Here is a 15,784-nt window from a genome sequence, read left to right on the forward strand (position 1 = left end):
CAAGACTGTACGGCCACGCGACAGTGAGAGCATCCACCGCGACTGCCTTTGGATCTCTTGTTCTGGACACATACTGGGGCGTTTGATGATTGTGTCGAGATGCCATCAGGTCCACCTGAGGATAACCCCATCGCTGAACCAACATGTGAAACACTTCTGGATTTAATGACCATTCGCCTGGGTGAAAATCCCGACGACTGAGATAATCCGCTTCCCAGTTGTCCACTCCCGGAATGAACACGGCCGACAATATCACCTGGTGGCATTCCGCCCAATTGAGGATTCGAGCTACTTCCCGCATTGCCATGCGGCTTCTCGTTCCTCCTTGTTTGTTGATGTATGCGACCGCTGTCGCATTGTCCGACTGCACTTGGACAGGCTGAGAGCGAATCATGTGCACTGCTTGTCGTAGCGCATTGAAAATTGCGCGGAGTTCTAGAACATTTATAGACAGCAATTTCTCGTGATCCGCCCAGAGACCCTGGAGCTGACAATTTTGAATTACCGCTCCCCAACCTCTGAGACTGACGTCCGTAGTTAGAATTATCCAATTGCAAACTCCGAACCGTCTTCCTGCGGTTAAATTGTGTTCCTTGAGCCACCATAGCAGAGATACTCTTGCTATTGGTGACAACCTCACCCTGTGGTGAATCTGCAGATGCGAGCCCGACCACTGGGCAAGCACGTTCAGCTGAAATGGACGAGAGTGAAATCTTCCGAACTGAAGCGCCTCGAACGCTGCCACCATTGTGCCTAACAGGCGAATGCACAAGTGTACCGACACTGTGCGTGGCTTGAGCACTAATTGTACTAGATGGCGTAGCATTTGTACTTTCTGTTGTGGTAGGTAAATCCTTTGATTGACCGTATCGAGAATCATACCTAGGAACTGAAGGCGTTGAGACGGAATTAGATGTGATTTCTTGAAATTTTTAATCCAACCGTGGTGAACCAGTACATTGTATGTTAGCAGCGCATGTTGGGTAAGTATCTGTTGCGACGGAGCTTTGATGAGCAGATCGTCTAAATACGGAACTATTGTCACTCCCAGGGATCTGAGGTGAGCTATCATCACAGACATTACTTTGGTGAATACCCGAGGCGCTGATGACAGGCCAAACGGCAGAGCCTGAAACTGGTAATGGTTCTGGCGTATTGCAAACCGTAAGAATTTCTGATGAGGCTGCCAAATTGGAATGTGTAAGTACGCATCCTTGAGGTCTAAGGCAATCATAAACTCCTTGGTCTCTAACCCCGCAATCACCGAACGTAGAGACTCCATTTTGAATCTGTAGTAAGTTACGTACTGATTGAGGCCCTTTAAGTTCAATATTGGTCTGACTGAGCCATCCGGCTTCGGGACCACAAACAGGCTTGAATAATAACCCTGACCCTGTTGGTGTACAGGGACCGGAATCAACACTGCCGAATCCAGTAAGGACTGAATGGCAATTTGCAAAACTCTCCTCTTGTCGTCCGACAGAGGCAATCCTGTCTTGAAAAACCGCAGAGGCGGCAGACAGTCGAACTCTATTTTGTAACCTTTTAACACTAAATTGCGAATCCAGCCCTCCGCGGATGTGTGGAACCACGCCCCATGGAACGTCTGAAGGCGTGCTCCCACAATTGGAGAACCGAGATGGGCTGGTAACCCGTCATGCCACTGGCTTGTCGGTAACCTTAGCGTCTTGGCGAGTTGTGTTGGTTTGATGGAAACCACATCCTCGACCACGTCTAGCAGGCGTGGCTGATCCTCTGCCACGTCCTCGAAAGGGCTGAGGTCTAAAGGATTTGAACGAAGGTCCAGCGTACCTTCTTCTTGGCGCAGGTGGAGGCAATGGTAAGAAAACAGACTTACCTCCCGTAGCCTCCTTAATCCATGCGTCCAATTCTGGACCAAACAACTTCTTGCCATCGTAAGGCAACGCCTCTACACTTCGTTTGACCTCTGCCTCCGCTTGATAAGTACGCAGGTAGAGTGCTCTTCGTGCCGTAACTAGCGAAGATGAAATACGAGAAGTGAGCTGACAGACGTCAGTAGACGCTGTACAGAGATACTCTACAGCCTCAATCATTTGATTTACCAGAACTATCAGGTTTTCGTCCTGTAAAACAGATTTGAGTTCTGTAAGCCATATTATGAGCGCCTTAGTTACCCAAATGCCAACCAATCCAGGTCTTAGCATCACACCTGCTGCTACATACATGGTTTTTAGCATAGTTTCTATCTTGCGATCTGAAGGATCTTTAAGCGTAGTAGCTGCTGGCACTGGTATGGTTAATTTCTTGGTAAGCTTTGACACTGAAGAATCAACTATTGGTGGATTCTCCCATGTACACGTTACCGAGTCTGGAAACGGATAACTAGACTTAAATCTGCGAGGTATAGAAAACCGTTTATCTGGATTCTGTCGTGTTTCTACTAACATCTGATTTAGAGAATCCGACACAGGAAAACTTACTGGCGTCTTCCGTCGTTTAGTAAATACGACCTGATCATTGGTGAGAGGCTGCTCAGCTTCAGGAAACCTTAGAGACTGCCGTACCGCTCTGATGAGATCATCAATGCCGGAACTGTTAACATCCTCGTTATCTGACTCCACTTCGCCTTCCTCACCCTCATCGTGTTCCGTGAGGTCTGGCATGGAATCGTCAGAATGCAACATAGCAGACACTGGAAAATCATAAGACATATGAAAATTATCCCGTTTGCCCAAAATGGATTTGGACCTTACGCAAGGCTGAGACGCCTCCGGTAGATCTGGCGGTCTCACCCTAGACTCAGATCTTAACGTTTCTCGCTCCAGACGAGCCGCGGTCATTTCGGTCTGAAATCTCTCCAGTACATTTACTAACATACCCCACGGAGGGTCCGGTGAGGAAATTGGTTGTAAAACCGGAGCAGAAATGGTATTCTGAACGGAATCCACAAAACATACTTTACATGTGGTAGATGCATCCGGTAACACACTGCCACATACTTTGCAAATATGCTTTTTAGTTTTTGCTGGTGCCTTACTCATTATGGCGACAGACAATACAATACACAAAAAACAGACACCTGCACGACTCAGTAAAATAGCAATAAGGTGTCTCTGTATATATATCTGGCCCAGTGCAGTACACGTGGCCAGTACTATGAAATGTGATCCCAAATTCCCACTAACACCCCTGCGCCTCCGGTGGAGTAGAGATGTAGTACTGGAACGTTCTGGAATCACAGCAGGAAGACACAGGAAGCATGGTTAAAAATGGCTGCCCTGCTAACTTATACATATAATCCTAGTGCTGGTTACATTCACTGATTATACTGTAACAATCCCTGCAGCCTCTTATCTGCTGCTGCAGTATTTCTCTGCTTCATTATTATTTGTCCCCCCTGTAATGGCTGCCTGCTCTTTTAACTTAGTACAGCGGCAGCGCAGCGTGTGGGCCCCCAGCGGGTATCGTAGAGCGCTATGTGCCTCGTGTTTCCCAGCGGTGGGCTCCTGTATAATAGCGTCAGCTAATCAAGCTAGCGCTGCGGCGGCCGGCGGCCTGTGAGAGTCGATCAGAGGTGCCTGCACGGAGGTCTGTGGCCGAACGTGCGGGCGCTTGAGCGGGGAGAGCCGCGGTGCCTGCACGGAGGTCTGTGGCCGAACGTGCGGGCGCCTGAGAGGGGAGAGCCGCGGTGCCTGCACGGAGGTCTGTGGCCGAACGTGCGGCGCCTGAGAGGGGAGATCAGCGGCGTCACCAAGCACTATGTACCCCCACGTCGGGGCGGCAGCGGGAGCTGACCGCCCCGTTTCACATACCTTACTCCTGCAGACGTGCGGAGGCTCCGACGGGGCTTCTTAAACAAGCGCCGGCCAGCCTGTGCAGGAGGATGTGTGGGCTGTGAGGGAGCTCTTTCAGAGAGGCCCGACACGCCCGTGCTGCTATCAGCAGCTGCACTATCCCTGACCCTGCCTTTTGGAAGGGGGAAAGGGATGTGTCCAAATAGTAGAAAAAATAAAAAGAAAAAGAAAAAATAAAAGTTTCTTCAAAAAACCGTGACTTCAGTTATTCAGGTGTTGCCACGTTCAGCACAGAAAAAACACTGGGATGTGCTCGGGGATATGGAGGGGTGGAGTGTTACTAAATTTAAATATTCAGTGCTGTTCCTACGGAAGCCCGTCCATATCCCAAGAGTACTCCAGTGACCCCTAGTGGATGAAAAAGAAAGTTTGTTTTTCTCTTACACCCTAGAGCACAGGTTCTCAAACTCGGTCCTCAGGACCCCACACAGTGCATGTTTTGCAGGTCTCCTCACAGAATCACAAGTGAAATAATTAGCTCCACCTGTGGACCTTTTAAAATGTGTCAGTGAGTAATGAATACACCTGTGCACCTGCTGGGTTACCTGCAAAACATGCACTGTGTGGGGTCCTGAGGACCGAGTTTGAGAACCACTGCCCTAGAGGATACTGGGGTTCCATTTAGTACCATGGGGTATAGACGGGTCCACTAGGAGCCATGGGCACTTTAAGAATTTGATAGTGTGGGCTGGCTCCTCCCTCTATGCCCCTCCTACCAGATTCAGTTTAGAAAATGTGCCCAGAGGAGCCGGTCACGCTTATGGAAGCTCCTGAAGAGTTTTCTGCATTTATTTTTAGGTTTGTTGTTTTCAGGCAGGGCTGGTTGGCACCAACCTGCCTACTTCGTGGGACTTGGAGGGGGAGGTCCCCGCTGACAGGAAACTAAGCTCCTGAGGGAACTAGTCGCAAGCCCCACCACGGCGAGCGTACATTCCCGCAGCACGCCGCCACCCCTAACAGATCCAGAAGAAAGAAGAGTGGTGAATAGTAAGCCGGCATCCCGGGTTAGCAGGTCGCCGCCCATTATGGCGGCATGAGGGTACGGAGACACACGGCTTCTCACCGGGGCGGACTGCGTCTCCAGACTCGGTACACAACTGCGTCTCAGTACACTGTACACAGTACCCACACTGGCAAACAAAGCCTTTAAACGGATCTGACTCCATTTTAAGCACAAAATTACCTAAAAAAAAAGCGGGAAGACCGCGCAACATTGAAGTGGCAGGGCTTCACTATGAGAGAATCCAACAGCTCACCAGCGCCATTTTCCCTCTGCAATGGACACAGACGCTGACTGACAGGAACGAGCAACTCCTCCGGTGTGACTCTAGATTACCTCAGCAGTACCAGGGGGTCATAGCAGGGGGGGGAAGCGATTACTAGTGTACTAAGTCCCCAATCTGGGTACTTAGTCTGTGACCTGGCTAAGCTTGGCATTAGTAATAAGGGTGCTGTGTGCTGGCTCCAAAATATCTCTGTCTCTCCCTGTCAGGGCTTTTTGTGGATTAATTGTGCTTTTAACCTTTCCTGTGTGTGCTGCCACATTTACAATATGTCAGGAAAAGAGTGTGTTTCATGTACGGCAGTGTTCATCTTCCCAAGGGAGCTCACTACTATGTACTCAGTGTAGTGCACCTTCTCAGGCTAGCGGGGGTGAACCAGCGTGGCTGGATTCCAATATATCTAATAAATTGTCCTGCCAAGAGAAAGAGACGCAATACTTAAGACAGTCTGTGGATGAGATTAAGAACAGAGACTCAGTCCCCAAACTACCATCTCAGTCCCCTGCCATTTGTTCACAAAAGCAAACTCTGGCCCATATCCTGCAATCTGACTCGGACGCTGAAGGGTCAGATATAGAGGAGGGGGAGGTGGATTCAGAAGAGGGGGACGCTGCTCTGTCACAGGGAATAGAGGCTCTTATAGAAGCAAATTCCTGATAAAGTGTCAGAGGAGTGTGAGGAATCTTATTTTAATGTAAAAAATAAATCCTCGGTCACTTTTCCTATGTCAAAGGAATTGAATGCCCTGTTTGAAGAACCGTGGGTTAATCCTGATAAGAAATTTCAAATTCCTAAAAGGTTAATCTCATCTTTTTCTTTTCCTCCGGAGGATAGGGAAAAAATGGGAAAATCCACCGATAGCGGATGCATCAGTATCCAGGCTGTCACGGAAAATAGTGTTGCCTGTCCCTGGTGCAGCCTCCCTGAAAGACACGGCTGATCGCAAGATTGAGACTACACTCAAATCCTTGCATATGGCTGCTGGGGTGGCCCAGAGACCTACTATAGCATGTGTGTGGATTACTAAAGCCATTGCTAGATGGTGAGATAAGCTAATTGAGGGGATTCTTATTCTGGAGACCAAATACAGTTGGAATCACAATATCCTTGTTAATGTGTAATATGTAAAGCATTTTGGACTGAAACAAAGGCTGAGTACACAGCTCGTGACAGTGTGACTCAGAGATGCGGCTGTGCGAAGTAACAAAGCATCGCATCAGCTGTACACAGGAAACGATCAGCTACATCATTGCAATAAAAGACAGCCAGGAACAAATGACTTGGAGGATTAGAGACTGTTACCACACACAGCGCATGTGCGTTTGCCCAAAATGCATTTCCAGAAACCAGATAGATAATTTATGGTATTATACTAGAATGACATTTGAGGAAGCATTTTCCCAACACCATCAGCCAAAGCATAGCGTATCATATGAAAGAATCCCTCCTGCACAACTATAGAACTTGCTACACTCAGTATGGAAGAGTAAGCAGGCTGCACATGACGACCCAATTATCTATTAAGTAACTTTATATTGCAGTTTCATGGATTTAATACACAGCCTTAACGCATAGAAGATTTAACAGGGAAAGTGTTATTATCAAGTGATGAAAGACAAAATTTAACCCAATTAATAAACCATGCTCTGTCTTACTTGATGAGGTTCTGAAATGCATATCCATCAGTCCACTGCTCAGTGAAAGAGGCTCCATGACGAACAGTAGTGAAGTGGCCGAGCCGTAGACGATCCTGCATACTTTTATCTCTACAAGCCATCTTCTCCTGTTTGGACTGAAGTACAAGATAGTGACATGTCTACAGTACTATCAACCACACAACATTTATTTAAACAACATTATAAGGAATCCATTCAGCTGTGTTCATTACCATTATTAAATAAATTATGATTCCTAATTTTGAATAAAAAAAAAAATAGGATTTTGGTTACCTACCGGTAAATCCTTTTCTCGTAGTCCGTAGAGGATGCTGGGGTCCACATTAGTACCATGGGGTATAGACGGGTCCACCAGGAGCCATTGGCACTTTAAGAGTTTAAGAGTGTGGGCTGGCTCCTCCCTCTATGCCCCAATTACCAGACTCAGTCTAGAAACTGTGCCCGAGGAGACGACATACTTCGAGAGGACTTAACACAGATAGTGGTGAGATTCATACCAGCTCACACATACAAGGCACGTCAAGACAACTAGCTTGAACTATTTAGCAACGGCTGAAACATTACTTACCAAGTAACAATGCAGTACTCAACTAAAACGAAGTTGTACTGAACCAATAACAGCAGGAAACGAAGTGCTGGGCGGACGCCCAGCATCCTCTACAGACTACGAGAAAAGGATTTACCGGTAAGTACCAAAATCCTATTTTCTCTTACGTCCTAGAGGTTGCTGGGGTCCACATTAGTACCATGGGGATGTACCAAAGCTCCCAGAACGGAAGGGAGAGCACGGAGGCTCCTGCAGAACTGATTGACTGAACTTCAGATCATCAGAGGCCAAAGTATCGAACTTGTAGAACTTTGCAAACATGTTCAACCCAGACCAAGCTGCAGCTCGGCAAAGTTGCACTGCCGAGACACCCCGGGCAGCCGCCCAGGATGTCCCCAATTTACGAGTAGAGTGGGCCTTAACAGATTTTGGACACGGCAGGCCTGTCGTAGAATAAGCGTGCTGGATAGTGAACCTAATCCAGCGAGAAATAGACTGTTTAGTAGCAGGACACCCAATTTTCTTTGGATCATATAGGACAAACAGAGAGTCCGACTCCCTGTGACGAGAGGTTCTCTTCACATAAATATTCAGAGCCCTCACGACATCCAAGGACTTTGAAGTAATTGAGGAGTCAGTAGCCACTGGCACCACAATAGGTTGGTTGATATGAAATGCCGACACAACCTTTGGAAGGAACTGCTGACGAGTCCGGAGCTCAGCTCTATCTTCATGGAAGATCAAGTAAGGGCTTTTGCATGACAAAGCCCCCAGCTCGGATACACGTCTAGCAGAAGCTAAGGCCAACAAAGTGACCGCCTTCCATGTAAGAAATTTGAGCTCAACCTCCTGTAGAGGCTCAAACCAATCCGACTGGAGGAACTGCAACACCACGTTGAGGTCCCATGGCGCCGTAGGCGGTACAAAGGGAGGTTGGATATGCAGAACTCCCTTCAAAAAGGTCTGAACCTCAGGGAGGGCAGCCAAATGCTTCTGAAAGAAAATGGATAGGGCTGAAATCTGGACCTTCACAGATCCCAACCTCAGCCCCATATCCACTCCTGCCTGCAGGAAGAGGAGGAAACGTCCAGTTGAAATTCCACCGCAGGAAACCTCTTGGACTTACACCAAGAAACCTATTTCTTCCAAATGGTAATGCTTTGACGTTACCCCTTTCCTAGCCTGTATGAGGGTAGGAATAACTTCTTTCGGAATACCCTTCCGAGCAAGAATGAGGCGCTCAACTTCCATGCCGTCAAACGTAGTCGCGGTAAGTCTTTATAGGCGAACGGCCCCTGCTGTAACAGGTCCTCCCGAAGAGGAAGAGGCCTCGGCTGTTCTTGCAGTAGATTCAAAAGATCCGCATACCAAGCCCTTCGTGGCCAGTCTAGGGCAATGAGGATCGCTTGAACCCTTGTTCTCCTTATATGAGCTTTAGGATTCTTGGAATTAGTGGGAGAGGTGGAAACACGTACACTGACTGGAACACCCACGGAGACACCAGGGCATCCACTGCCTGGGGGTCCCTCGACCTGGAACAATAACGCCGAAGCTTCTTTTGAGACGAGATGGCCATCATGTCTATTTGGGGTAGACCCCAAAGATCTATTACCTCCTTGAACACCTCCGGATGGAGACCCCACTCTCCTGGATGGAGATCGTGTCTGCTGAGGAAGTCTGCTTCCCAGTCGTCTACTCCCGGAATGAAGATGGCTGACAGCGCCAACGCGTGCTTTTCCGTCCAGAGGAGTATTCTTGTCACCTCTGACATTGCCACTCTGCTCTTCATTCCGCCCTGTCAGTTTATGTAAGCCACCATTGTTACGTTGTCCGACTTTACTTGAATGGCCCCGTTTCTTAGAAGAGGGGCCGCCTAAAGAAGACCGTTGTAGATGGCTCCAGAATATTAATGGGCAGGCCGGCTTCCAGCCTTGACCACCATCCTTGGAAGGTCACCCCTTGAGTGACTGCTCCCCAGCCCCGCATCCGTTGTTAGCAGGACCCAGTCCTGAATCCCGAACCTGCGGCCTTCCAGGAGGTAAGGCAATTGGAGCCACCTCAGGAGTGAAATTCTTGCTCTTGGCGACAGATGAATTCTCTGATGCATGTGGAGGTGAGATTCCGACCACTTGTTCAGGAGGTCCAGTTGGAAGGTCCGAGCATGAAACCTCCTGTACTGGAGAGCCTCGTAGGAGGCCACCATCTTTCCCAATAGGCGACTCCACCCTTCTTCTGGATTCCGCGTCGGCCGACCACTGGCGGAGCCACAGTCCCCGACTAGGTGAAACAGACATGGAAGAAATTCCCGCAGCCATGGAACCCAGGCCTTTCACGGATTCTACCACAAAACCTGCAGAATCATGAATGTTGCGTAAATACAATGCAACGTCATCCCTATCCATCGTATCCAAATCTTCCATTAAGGCAGCCGACCACTTCACTATAGCCTTTGCAATCCATGCACTAGCAATAGTGGGACGTAATATGGCCCACGAAGCAGTGTACACTGATTTCAGTGTATTATCAATTTTCCTATCTGCCGGCTCCTTTAAGGTGGTAGATCCCGGTACAGGTAAAACCACCTTTTTTGAGAGTCTGGATACAGGTGCGTCAACAATCGGCGGGTTTTCCCACTTTTTCCTATCCTCCTCAGGGAAAGGAAAAGCTACCAGAATCCTCTTAGGGATCTGAAACTTCTTTTCAGGGTTCACCCAGGCCTTTTCAAATATAGCATTCAGACTCCCATGGAGTTCAGTGTCCAGTCAGTGGCTCAGACCCCGCAGGGCGGACACTGCTCCCCCCCTTAGTCCCACGCTGCAGGGAGGCTGTTGCTAGCAGACTCCCTGTAAAATAATAAACTCTAAACTAAACTTTTTTAGGAAAGCTCCCCTAACTGTGACCGGCTCCTCCGGGCACATTTTCTAAACTGAGTCTGGTAGGAGAGGAATAGAGGGAGGAGCCAGCCCACACTCTTAAACTCTTAAAGTGCCAATGGCTCCTGGTGGACCCGTCTATACCCCATGGTACTAATGTGGACCCCAGCATCCTCTAGGACGTAAGAGAAAACAGGATTTTAATACCTACCGGTAAATCCTTTTCTCCTAGTCCGTAGAGAATGCTGGGGTCCACTTCAGTACCATGGGGTATAGACTGTTCCGCAGGAGCCATGGGCACTTTAAGACTTTTCCAGAGTGTGAACTGGCTGCTCCCTCTATGCCCCTCCTTCAGACCTCAGTATAGGAACTGTACCCAGAGAGATGGACATTTCGAGAAAAGGATTTACTTTTAAGTTAATGGTGAGATTCATACCAGCTCACACTTCAACCATTGCCACACAACATGGCATTCAACATAACACATGCCAACGGGCATGAACTATTGCAGCAACATGCTGAAAATAATTGTAACACCTGTGAACTACAACAAAATAACTACTGCAGGTAAAGTACGCACTGGGTTGGGTGCCCAGCATCCTCTACTGACTAGGAGAAAAGGATTTACCGGTAGGTATTAAAATCCTGTTTTCTCATACGTCCTAGAGGATGCTGGGGTCCACTTCAGTACCATGGGGTTATACCAAAGCTCCAGTACGGGCGGGAGAGTGCGGATGTCCCTGCAGCACCGATTGACCAAACTTTAGGTCCTCATCGGCCAAGGTGTCAAACTTGTAAAACTTAGCAAACGTGTTTGTCCCTGACCAAGTAGCTGCTCTGCAAAGTTGTAATGCAGAGACCCCCCGGGCAGCCGCCCAGGATAAGCCCACATTTCTAGTAGAATGGGCAGTCATCGAATTCGGTATCCGCAATCCTGCCGTGGAATGAGCTTGCTGAATCGTACCTCTGATCCAGCGCGCAATAGTCTGCTTAGAAGCAGGACACCCAATCTTGTTGGGAGCATACAGGACAAACAGAGCCTCTGTTTTCCGTATCCGAGCTGTTCTTGCGACATAAATTCTCAAAGCTCTGACCACATCCAAAGACTTTGAAGCAGCGACGGTGTCAGTAGCCACTGGCACCACAATAGGTTGGTTTATATGGAAAGAAGAAACCACCTTTGGAAGAAATTGCTGACGAGTTCTTAACTCAGCCCTATCTTCATGGAAGACCAAGTAAGGGCTCTTGTGAGACAAGGCCCCTAATTCAGACACCCTCCTTACGGATGCCAAGGCCAACAGCATGACCACTTTCCAAGTGAGAAACTTCAACTCTATCTCCTGGAGAGGTTCAAACCAATCCAATTGAAGGAACTGCAACACCACGTTAAGATACCATGCTGCCAATGGAGGCACAAATGGAGGTTGGATGTGCAGAACCCCTTTCACGAACGTCTGAACTTCTGGAAGGAAGGCCAATTGTTTCTGAAAGAAAACGGACAAGGCCAAAATCTGGACCTTGATTGAACCCAATCTTAAGCCAGCATCCACACCCGCGTGGAGAAAAGGGAGAAAACGTCCTAACTGAAACTCTTCCGTTGGAGCCTTCTTGGTTTCACACCAAGACACATATTTTCTCCAAATACAGTGGTAATGTCTAGACGTTACTCCCTTCCTGGCCTGAATAAGAGTGGGGATGATTTCTTTGGGAATACCGTTTCGGGCTAGGATCCGGCGCTCAACAGCCATGCCGTCAAACGTAGCCGTGGTAAGTCTTGATACACGCACGGCCCCTGCTGCAGCAGGTCCTCGCGAAGAGGAAGAGGCCGAGGATCTTCTATGAGCAACTCCTGAAGATCTGGATACCAAGACCTCCTTGGCCAGTCTGGGACAATGAGGATCGCTCGAACCCCTGTTCTTCTGATGATCTTGAGAACTTTCGGTATGAGAGGAAGTGGAGGAAAGATATACACCGACCGAAACATCCACTGGGTCACCAGTGCATCCACTGCTATTGCTTGAGGGTCTCTCGACCTGGAACAATATTTCTGAAGCTTCTTGTTGAGACGAGATGCCATCATGTCTACTTGAGGAACTCCCCAAAAAGACTTGTCTCCTCTGTGAAGACTTCGTGGTGGAGGCCCCATTCCCCTGGATGGAGATCGTGTCTGCTGAGGAAGTCTGCTTCCCAGTTGTCCACCCTCGGAATGAAAACTGGCGACAGAGCTCTTGCATGTCTTTCTGCCCAGAGGAGGATCTTTGTCACCTCTGCCATCGCTGCTCTGCTTTTCGTTCCGCCCTGACGGTTTACGTACGCGACTGCTGTTACATTGTCCAAATATTTCTAAAATACACAGCGCTTTATGATAATACCACCAAGAAATCTGTTAATTACTACCCATAATTGATTAAAAAAACACACCTAATCTCTACTGCTCCCACCGGTGGTACTGTTCCACCAATTACCAAAAACCACAAAATATATTTAAACAAGGGAGCGCTAAGAACAGGGTCAGTTTAAATCACACATTTATTACAATCCACATATAAACAGCAAATAAAATCAAGGATAATATCCGGATATTAAAAACAATATAGTGCACTCTTTATTTAGTCCCATGCCCTGAGCTCGAATTAGTAATTGTCTATTCACACAGATAGATCCGTACAATCTCCACTGGTACGCATTAATTGTGTCCAATTGTAACCATGCTGTCTTGATAATTAATTGGCTTTAAACAAGGCAACCTTCTTATTATTTGTATCCAGCAAAAATGTATCAGTCACTGGAAGGCTCCTTAATAGATAGCAGTAGGGGGAGAGCGCTGTGTAGTAAATGGATGCACAGCGGTATGCTACGACCCCTACGTCCCAGCCGCAGCACGTCTTTTGAAAGGTTACTCACAGCCGCCTCTGCTTCCCTCGGGGTGCAGACCGTTTTGCACTCGGTCCTGCTGTTGCTTTATCCCCGGTCAGGTTTCCATTGCGCTGCGTGCGGTAGTGGGATCCGTTCGTGAAAGAGCTCCGGGCACCGGAATCCAAGTAGTGAACGCCCCTCTTACGCGTTTCTCCGCCCACGGGGCCAGCGGTTTCCTCAGAGAGTTATCCCAGCAGTATAACCAGTCCCTTTTTATGCTGGGATCAGCCAATCATTATACTGATTGATTAAATTACACTCTGCTGTTAGAAATACATGGAACTTACTTAATATAATTGTTTAAAAGCATTTAAATCATATATAAAAAGTGTCAACAGTTTCTTATGGTGGTACAAACATCATTCAACAATCATATATGCATATGTTCGAGTTAAACAAAATAAATCATTTTGATTTAACCTAATTAAACCCAATTATCTAAAACTGACCAGGAGAAAGCCAAATAAATGTTGGAAGCTCATTCTCAAGTGAACTGCTCTCGTGGCTCAGAGGGAATTTCACCAGCTCATAGATTACACAGCCTCCAAAACCACAGGATCAATTCCATCATATACCTAATTTTCTATCAGAATCATATTTCGGATATTTATAGCTTAATTAATTTTTATTATTAGGTTTTCACACCTCCATCATCCACTACAAATATCTCTTCAATGATTCAATAGATACCTGATGATATTTGTATCTCATCATTCCATTGTTATAATGTTAAGAGATAATTCACCCTTTTTTAAAAAGTTATAATTACGGAATTATTGAATCAAGGTAAAACAGAAATATAATTATCACTATCTGCAAACTAAAGTACATTTTAGTATACAGTTTTCTCCTATTGGCAGAGATTTTAACCATAAAGGAGCCGGAGTCTATTGGAACGGAAGAAGGAAAGAGAGGGGAAAAAAAGGAAGGAGAGGGGGAAAAAATAACAATACCCCCCAAAAAAATTTTATGCATGGAGTCTAACAGCCTCCAATGTTATTCAATTCGATATTCTCTTTGAGGCCATCTGGGGTGAGGGTCCCCAACGAGAAAATCCAGAACGCCTCTCTTGTGCACAGGCGATTAAATCTATCACCTCCTCTTGGGGTAGGTGCTATAAATTCAATGCCCTGCACCTTAAGTACATTAACGTCCCCAGCATGACAACATACTACATGTTTTGAGAGGCTGTGCTTGTAATTTTTCTTTATTACATTTCTTCTATGTTCAAGGAACCTTGTGTTCAAGCTCCTAGTGGTCCTTCCCACATATTGCTTACCACAGGTACAGGAGGCTGTGTAATCTATGAGCTGGTGAAATTCCCTCTGAGCCACGAGAGCAGTTCACTTGAGAATGAGCTTCCAACATTTATTTGACTTTCTCCTGGTCAGTTTTAGATAATTGGGTTTAAATAAGATTTTACTTACCGATAAATCTATTTCTCGTAGTCCGTAGTGGATGCTGGGGACTCCGTCAGGACCATGGGGAATAGCGGCTCCGCAGGAGACAGGGCACAAAACTAAAGCTTTAGGATCAGGTGGTGTGTACTGGCTCCTCCCCCTATGACCCTCCTCCAAGCATCAGTTAGGATACTGTGCCCGGACGAGCGTACACAATAAGGAAGGATATTGAATCCCGGGTAAGACTCATACCAGCCACACCAATCACACCGTATAACTTGTGATCTAAACCCAGTTAACAGTATGACAAACGTAGGAGCCTCTGAACAGACGGCTCACAACAAATAACAACCCGATTTTTTTTGTAACAATAACTATGTACAAGTATTGCAGACAATCCGCACTTGGGATGGGCGCCCAGCATCCACTACGGACTACGAGAAATAGATTTATCGGTAAGTAAAATCTTATTTTCTCTGACGTCCTAAGTGGATGCTGGGGACTCCGTCAGGACCATGGGGATTATACCAAAGCTCCCAAACGGGCGGGAGAGTGCGGATGACTCTGCAGCACCGAATGAGAGAACTCCAGGTCCTCTTTAGCCAGGGTATCAAATTTGTAGAATTTTACAAACGTGTTCTCCCCCGACCACGTAGCTGCTCGGCAGAGTTGTAATGCCGAGACCCCTCGGGCAGCCGCCCAGGATGAGCCCACCTTCCTTGTGGAATGGGCCTTGACAGATTTAGGCTGTGGCAGGCCTGCCACAGAATGTGCAAGTTGAATTGTGCTACAAATCCAACGAGCAATCGTCTACTTAGAAGCAGGAGCACCCAGCTTGTTGGGTGCATACAGTATAAACAGCGAGTCAGATTTTCTGATTCCAGCCGTCCTTGAAATGTATATTTTCAATGCCCTGACAACGTCCAGCAACTTGGAATCTTCCAAATCGCTAGTAGCCGCAGGCACCACAATAGGCTGGTTCAGGTGAAACGCTGACACCACCTTAGGCAGAAACTGAGGACGCGTCCGCAGTTCTGCCCTGTCCGAATGGAAAATCAGATATGGGCTCTTATACGATAAAGCCGCCAATTCTGATACTCTCCTGGCTGAAGCCAGGGCCAGTAGCATGGTTACTTTCCATGTAAGATATTTCAAATCCACCGATTTGAGTGGCTCAAACCAATGGGATTTGAGAAAATCCAAAACTACATTCAGGTCCCACGGAGCCACTGGGGGCACAACCGGGGGCTGTA

The 15,784-nt window shown here is 47.4% G+C and overlaps 1 protein-coding gene across 4 annotated transcripts in view; it reads right to left on the reverse strand.

The window, feature by feature from the left end:
• The window catches only part of TLK2 (tousled like kinase 2), a 449,799-nt gene that overhangs the window by 164,527 nt on the left and 269,488 nt on the right, over positions 1-15,784 (reverse strand). For all 4 annotated transcript variants that reach the window (XM_063959450.1, XM_063959447.1, XM_063959449.1 and 1 more), the window contains one exon: positions 6,775-6,911. In XM_063959450.1, the coding sequence (XP_063815520.1) occupies positions 6,775-6,911 (137 nt within the window). The remainder of the gene's footprint in view (positions 1-6,774; positions 6,912-15,784) is intronic.

This window comes from Pseudophryne corroboree, chromosome 3 (assembly GCF_028390025.1).
Source record: "Pseudophryne corroboree isolate aPseCor3 chromosome 3, aPseCor3.hap2, whole genome shotgun sequence".
Taxonomy (NCBI): Eukaryota; Metazoa; Chordata; class Amphibia; order Anura; family Myobatrachidae; genus Pseudophryne; species Pseudophryne corroboree.